Source organism: Alosa alosa, chromosome 7, assembly GCF_017589495.1.
Source record: "Alosa alosa isolate M-15738 ecotype Scorff River chromosome 7, AALO_Geno_1.1, whole genome shotgun sequence".
Lineage (NCBI taxonomy): Eukaryota > Metazoa > Chordata > Actinopteri > Clupeiformes > Clupeidae > Alosa > Alosa alosa.
In genome coordinates, this window is record NC_063195.1 from 15958893 (window position 1) to 15966392 (window position 7500).

Sequence of the window (7500 nt, forward strand, 5' to 3'; positions counted from 1 at the left end):
TTCATACCAGGGTAAATATAACCAGAAAGTGCCATTCATCCCTCACAATTGTCAGACCTTTTGGTCTTAATGTTCTATTATTTTTTTAAGTATTATAGCAGATACTGGAGCTCCCACACCTTTTTACAGATGTCCACCCTGATAATGTAACAAGTAATGCAAAAGTCAAGAAAAAAAGAGATTGTGGAAAACGAAAAGAAATTAAGATTTTTAAATGAATTAAATGAAATTATTATTAGGTCTAGTTATGCAGATATTGTTATGCTTACAGTAATATGGTACTGTCAAGGACTGTTTATATGCATAGGGACCTGTAATAAGTATAGAATTATGTTCTATACTATAAATAATGTGATCTGTGTGTGAGTGAGTGAATGATTGAATGAATGTGAGTTAATGAATAAGTTGGTGAATTAGTGACTCAGTGTGTGTGTGTGTGTGTGTGTGTGTGTGTGTGTGTGTGTGTGTGTGTGTGTGTGTGTGTGTGTGTGTGTGTGTGTGTGTGTGTGTGTGTGTGTGTGTGTGTGTGTGTGTGTGTGTGTGTGAGTGAATGAATAAGTTGGTGAATTAGTGACTCAGTGTGTGTGTGTGTGTGTGTGTGTGTGTGTGTGTGTGTGTGTGTGTGTGTGTGTGTGTGTGTGTGTGTGTGTGTGTGTGTGTGTGTGTGTGTGTGTGTGTGTGTGTGTGTGTGTGTGTGTGTGTGTGTGTGTGTGTGTGTGTGTGTGTGAGTGAGTGAATGATTGAATGAATGTGAGTTAATGAATAAGTTGGTGAATTAGTGACTCAGTGTGTGTGTGTGTGAGTGAGTGAATGATTGAATGAATGTGAGTTAATGAATAAGTTGGTGAATTAGTGACTCAGTGTGTGTGTGTGTGTGTGTGTGTGTGAGTGAGTGAATGATTGAATGAATGTGAGTTAATGAATAAGTTGGTGAATTAGTGACTCAGTGTGTGTGTGTGTGTGTGAGTGAGTGAATGATTGAATGAATGTGAGTTAATGAATAAGTTGGTGAATTAGTGACTCAGTGTGTGTGTGTGTGTGTGTGTGTGTGTGTGTGTGTGTGTGTGTGTGTGTGTGTGTGTGAGTGAGTGAATGATTGAATGAATGTGAGTTAATGAATAAGTTGGTGAATTAGTGACTCAGTGTGTGTGTGTGTGTGTGTGTGTGTGTGTGTAAACTAACCTGACATGACAAATAATCTTTCTAAATCTTCCAATCCACAAGGAAACGATTGCTTTGCTTGAGAATCTCATAAAACCTCTCCCTTCCCCAACTGAGCAGGACGATCAGAGCACAGTTCCGACTGACACAAAGCCGTTCTACCTCCACTAACTCCCTCTCCTCTACAGTCAGTATGCTGCACACCTCCAGTTTTCTAAATATATAGAAGTGAGGGCCATTCAGTGGAATTTATTTCAGAGATTGTGGAAAACAAAACCAGACATGCCATCTATATTGGCAACATTTATTTATTTGATGACATGCCCCAATACAGCCCAGTCAAATAGCCTAACTAAAAATGCTGAAAGGTATTCATACAAATCTGTTGCGGCTAATCAAATTCATTTGGATAAAAAAAGATGCATGAAAATAAATTTGTCAAAAAATTACAAATGACAAATGTATCAATTGTCCTGCTATTCTAAGCTAAGCGTTTTCAAGATCTGTCACAAGGTAGGGTTCGGTTTTCTTCAGAATCTCATAAAACTTATTTTGAGCCACTTCTCCCTTCCGATCGAGATGGACGATCAGAGCATGGTTCCGCTGGTCAGAAGTGGGTTTCACAGCCACCATCTCCCTCTCCTGAGCATTGAGAATGCCACACCGCTCTAGTTCTCTGAGTAGGCCAGAGACGTCCATTCGTTCCTCCAGGTCTGCCTTGTACTTGTTGAAGAAGTTCAAATCTACAAATATAGTAAAGAAATTGATGAAATTAAGATTTTTAAATGAATTAAATGAAATTATTATTAGGTCTAGTTATGCAGATATTGTTATGCTTACAGTAATATGGTACTGTCAAGGACTGTTTATATGCATAGGGACCTGTAATAAGTATAGAATTATGTTCTATACTATAAATAATGTGATCTGTGTGTGAGTGAGTGAGTGGGAGAACGTGTGAGTGAGTGAATGATTGAATGAATGTGAGTTAATGAATAAGTTGGTGAATTAGTGACTCAGTGTGTGTGTGTGTGTGTGTGTGTGTGTGTGTGTGTGAGTGAATGAATAAGTTGGTAAATTAGTGACTCAGTGTGTGAGTGTGTGTGAGAGAGAGAGAATGAGTGAGTGAATGTGTGAGTGAATGAATAAATTGGTGAATTAGTTACATCAGTGTGTGTGTGTGTGTATGAATAAGTTGATGAATTAGTGGCTCAGCATGTGTGTGTGTGAGTGAATGAGTGAGTGGGTGAACGAGTGAGTGAGTGCTTACTGTTCTGCTTCTGATCCAGACTGGGCCCTGGAACACTAAAACAGAGAGAGAACACAGCATGTAAAAAAAAAACGACACAGGTGCTGCCAAAGGCCACCATGATTAGGTCTCCGGCAGCTATGCCTTTTAATTCATAGCATGAATACATTTTAGTGCTTTGCAGGGTTTTCGTCTCAGTAACACCAAAATGGATCCTGTGATTAGTTATTACCCAACCATGTGAAAATATCTAAATTTAAACAAAGTCCTAAAAAAGTGACATGGCTATTTGCACAGTAACACAGATTTTATAAATGGTTTGGTGAAGTTCACAAGCCTACCTTGTGGTATGTCGATTCTGCATCATTTGCTTAAGTTTTTGTGCAACTTGTGTGCAATCCATTTTTTCCAAAATTGTTAGAGTTACATCAAGGGAAAGTTCTTCCGTATAGGCCAGCTCCATACTCTGCACCAGATGAGTTACAGTAGTACCCTGATTCCCAAGAGGAATCGGTTTGTTCTGCTTGGTTAAGTAGTATTTGAATTGGTCCAGTACCTCGGGTGCTAGCTCTTGCAGGATCTTGAGAAGGGTATCTGCCATGCTATAAAAGAAAGGTTGAGCACTTCAGTATGATGGATTAGGATTGTTTGGGTCAGTCTAGACTACTTGGTTCCCCATTTAGAGTTTAGACGGACAGCTAGAGGAACGTGTGGAGATTTCTTAGCTGCATTCCATGAAAGGTGTAATGGATTATTAATCAAGCAGATCTCCTTAAAGCATGCAATCAGTAATGGATTATAATCAATGACTAGTCCTTAATGGGTTATACTCACTACTCTTTTAAAGCATGCAGTAAGTAATTTTTGTGCCCAATAAGATAACCACTGGCGTAGGTATGATGGGCACCAGTACACACGGACATACATACTCTCTCTCTCTCTCTTTCTCTCCCTCCTTACTTGGTGACGACTATAATATAGGCCAATCCAAATTGTGTCCTATCAGCAAGGCCGTAATCATAATATATAATTTGATTATAAATTCAACTGTGCCTGTGTCCCCATAGGCATACTGTACATTGTTATACTCATGTTATGCTACAATAGCTCACTGCTGTCTGAAACAAACACTTGATGATGTAATCACAAACTAAACTTAACAACTGTTAACTAGAATAAATTTGATATGCCTAAGTAAGTCAACAGCCCACTGCATACATTTAGGATATGTTTATGTTCCAATTGTTGTTGTTGATGGGACATTTAATGTTGTAATTCCATAAAAATACTAACCTGTTAAATAGGCTAACAGTAAAGAACTGGCAGTAATAATCCCTAGAAACAACTCAACATCACTCAACATTCTCAACATCACTCATCATCATCTGAGGTGCCTCATGGTTATGGTTATGGTATTTGGCAGACGCTTTTGTCCAAAGCGACATACAAATAAAAACAATACAATAGTTAAATGTAACAGTGAACTATTAAAAATGTTGGCAAGACTACATTAAGGAGAATAGGAATAATAAACAATGATATCACTACAATCAATACCCTTACAGAATTTTCATGTTTCTGACTAACAGTTGCCGCAAATTTGCATGCAGTTGTGGTTAACTTTTGGCAGCAATGTCATATGCAAATTAAATTTGTCACCAGAAGTTCACGGACGTTTGCAATTATTGGCTAAGTGTGGTGGCAAATCACTGGCGAACACAAAGCTCTCCTTATAGGTTAATTAAACTGAGCACTTATTTTAGCAACGTTTTCAATGAAAAATGTTGCAAAGCATCTGCTGACAGTGAAGTAGCTGATGGCGGTGGTGGAGGATTGAGAAGAGACTTGAAAGTAGAAAAAAGTTCGCTGTCGGTGGCACTCTCAATCTCAAGCTCTGATAGAATGCCTTTTTTGCAAGTGTAATTGTGGATGAAAAAGATGATAGGAAAGACTGTTAGTTACTAAAACTATTTCCATCTCTGGATTTACACCATTTCCTCTCAGCAGCTCTAAGTTCCTTTCGTACTGAGTGTATGCTGTTTGTCAGCCATGGGTGACGAGGTTTAGAATGAGTCTAATGGAAAGAGGACATGCTGCATTCAGACAAGATGCCAGTGTAGACCAAAGAGTCTCTATAGCATAATTAACCTCAAGTGACAAGAATGAACTCAGAGTAGGTAAAGCAGATGTTACTAATGTTGCAAAATGGCCTCTAATAGCACTTTTGGAACTGATGCAAACACTAATTCACTACTATTACCACTGTTAAGTAACAAAAAAGTACTGAAATTTAAGCAATACTGACAAACTTAATGACAATATAGCTTCACTCCAGACATAGTGTAGAAAAGAAGTGGATATTATTACAGAGTGCAACCCTATGGTTGGCTTATGCCTTCCCAGAATGCAAAACATGCTGTATGTTATATGTTATTGGGCTAACAGGAAATAAATGTATTTTAAGAAAACATTAAAGTTTGGTTAAACAACAATGAACACAGTGCAATTTAACATTATTTTCTCTTATTTGAGAGCAAAGTGCAGTGTTTTAAAATAACAGGTTAATAATGTTGACTTCTAGGTGTAAGTTAAAGGCAAACTTTTAGGCCCCTATCGTGCACCCGGTGCAAGGTGACACAAAACTTATTCTTAGCTTACTCAAGTGTTGATTTTTCGCCATGTGCTCCACTTTTATTAAACCTTGCGCCCAGTGGTGTGGAAGTTAGTGACATAAGGTGTGGTCTGGTGCATGATCCAAAAATCGCGATCTTACACCCTCTAAAAATCATTACGCCACTGACCAAGAAAAACCTGGTCTATAGCGAAAGGCGCATATAAAGCACAGCTGAAGATGCACTGTCATGAGATGTAAACGGCAACTCCTCTGCGGGATAAATATCCTTCAGATTTGTATTCAGTCATTCGAACATTAGTGGGGTAAGTGTTGCTTTTTTCAGGCTATGTTTTCGATGCCCCTTGTCAGTCAATAGTGAAAGTAATTAACTTGTGTACAGTAGAACTTAGTTAGTTTCACCTTGCCTATGAGTTCAAATAATAGATGAGTGCAGATGCATGAAGGTATACTCTGCTAGTCACAAACAGGTTTGAATAAAGCAAGGTAGTGGAATCCCTGTTCCATACGGTCAATGCATGTGCAAGCAGATTCCTTCAGTTGCGCTGCTTGCTGTTAAAGGCAATGACAGATGTCATTCTCATTGGTTTAAAGGATTTTACACCCAAAACACACCCATGACTGATTAAGAAATATAAGAACAATCCTTTTGCGCCAAGCGCCCGACGTTTGACCACATATCGCGCCATTAAATTAGTGAATATGGATTGGTAATGCCTTTAATGTCTATAAACTTTGTGCCTCTGACCATCTGTTTCTGATCGCCAAGATAGAGCCCTTAGCTTGTGATAAAACAGGTTTTGTTCTTTACAAGGACTCTGGCTTCAATGGAATGTAATTTTTTGTCATAACTTATTTATCTTACTAAAAGTTGGTCTAAACAGCTTTGTGAATACATTTTAAGAGAATACTTTTTTTTTTTTTACTTGCAGTGTGATTTAGGAGTACTCTTAGCGGTAAGATCAAATGTTGGCCCTGTGCTCTGAATGCATTCTTCTGCCTTTGAAGTGCACAGAGATACAAGCTGTCATGAGTATGAATCTGTCTGTCATACTCTAAACTTCTATTGCTTATTCTACTGAGGGGATGACAGACTGGCTAAACTGGATATGACCACACCTTGGAAAAATAGTTCAGTCACAACTCAGTCACAATTAACAACACACTAACAACACACACACACACACACACACACACACACACTAACAAAACCCACACACACATCATTACACCCAATCAGTGGCAACAGAGCCTTTCTCTTAATTTACAAGCTGTCATTTTTCATTACTAAAATTGTGGTAAAACAGATGCTATTTACAGGAACTCTGGGTAAAAGTTAATCTTGCAGACTTGTGAATAGCTTTTAAAGGGAAAATTGGCAGGATTTCCCCCTCTGCTGGAGAAATTGTGCATTATGCTCAGGCTTGGAATTTCACCATTCTGGGGGCAAGGCCACTTGGCCTTCAGTTGGGCATATTTGGTGGGGGGCACAAAGGCCACATGTCAGGGCACCAAGGCCAAAGTTAACTATTAGTAGTAGGCTATAAAAATTATCAAAGTTGTATTTAGCCTATTCACTGCAGTAGACCTGCATCACTGTATGAAACATTACAAAAACATGAAATGAAAACATGACATATTACATAGAACTGTAAATCATCTGACTATCTAATATTTACAGATATCTAGGCTATATATAACATTTATTTTATATTTGGCCTGTGATGAAATCATGTATTGAACAATTTAAGCACAGCTCAGCTTTAAGAAACTCAAATAGCCTAGATGCATGCTTAGCATTTTGTGATCATTAAGGCTACTTTTACAAACCCTTAGTCAGCTGTCCTCTGATTTATCAATATATAGGCGATATTTGTAACATTTATTTTGTATTTGGCCCGTTATGAAATCATGTGGAACAATTTAAACACATTGTAAAACTTAAAGCCCAAATTTGGAGACATCCATGTATGTCGAACTTTACTGCAAATTCAAAACTGGATTACTCTGGAACGGCTAACTGTACAGGGGACTGCTTTACACCTTTGTGTTCGGTAAGGTCTCCTGTTTATTCTGATATATGGGTTGTCAAGTGTTAAAAGAAGGGTTCGTAAAGTATTACACCGAGAGGAATGGGTATGGAGATCATGGGACGCAAAACCTTCAGTAGAATGTATGATTAAATTGAATTATATTATTTACTTTTCTCGCGAACCGTTCAACACATCAATTATCGGCTAACATCGTTTAAAAGCTGAGAAAAAGCTCTTTCATGTGATACGTGTGATGTCTGTGTGATAAATAGGCTACTTCGCGAGTAGTTCAACTGAGAATGGGTGAATTTGGACGCACTTTCTTTCTTGCGCTGCCACTTTCTCCACTGCGTAAATGACTAAATTAATTTGCGCTGTGAATGCTAAGATTATTTTGACAGGCCACAGGCTAAATAAAAATCGCT

General features: G+C 38.2%; 1 protein-coding gene across 2 annotated transcripts in view; it reads right to left on the reverse strand.

Annotated features, from left to right (window-relative positions):
• Positions 1 to 1449: 1449 nt before the first annotated feature.
• Positions 1450 to 7500, reverse strand: part of LOC125298080 (caspase recruitment domain-containing protein 8-like) — an 8712-nt gene continuing 2661 nt past the window's right edge. For both annotated transcript variants that reach the window (XM_048248740.1, XM_048248741.1), the window contains 3 exons: positions 2752 to 3012; positions 2432 to 2466; positions 1450 to 1904 (listed from right to left, as the gene is read on the reverse strand). In XM_048248740.1, coding sequence (XP_048104697.1) covers positions 1648 to 1904; positions 2432 to 2466; positions 2752 to 3011 — 552 coding nt within the window. In that variant the 5' untranslated portion in view covers position 3012 and the 3' untranslated portion in view covers positions 1450 to 1647. The remainder of the gene's footprint in view (positions 1905 to 2431; positions 2467 to 2751; positions 3013 to 7500) is intronic.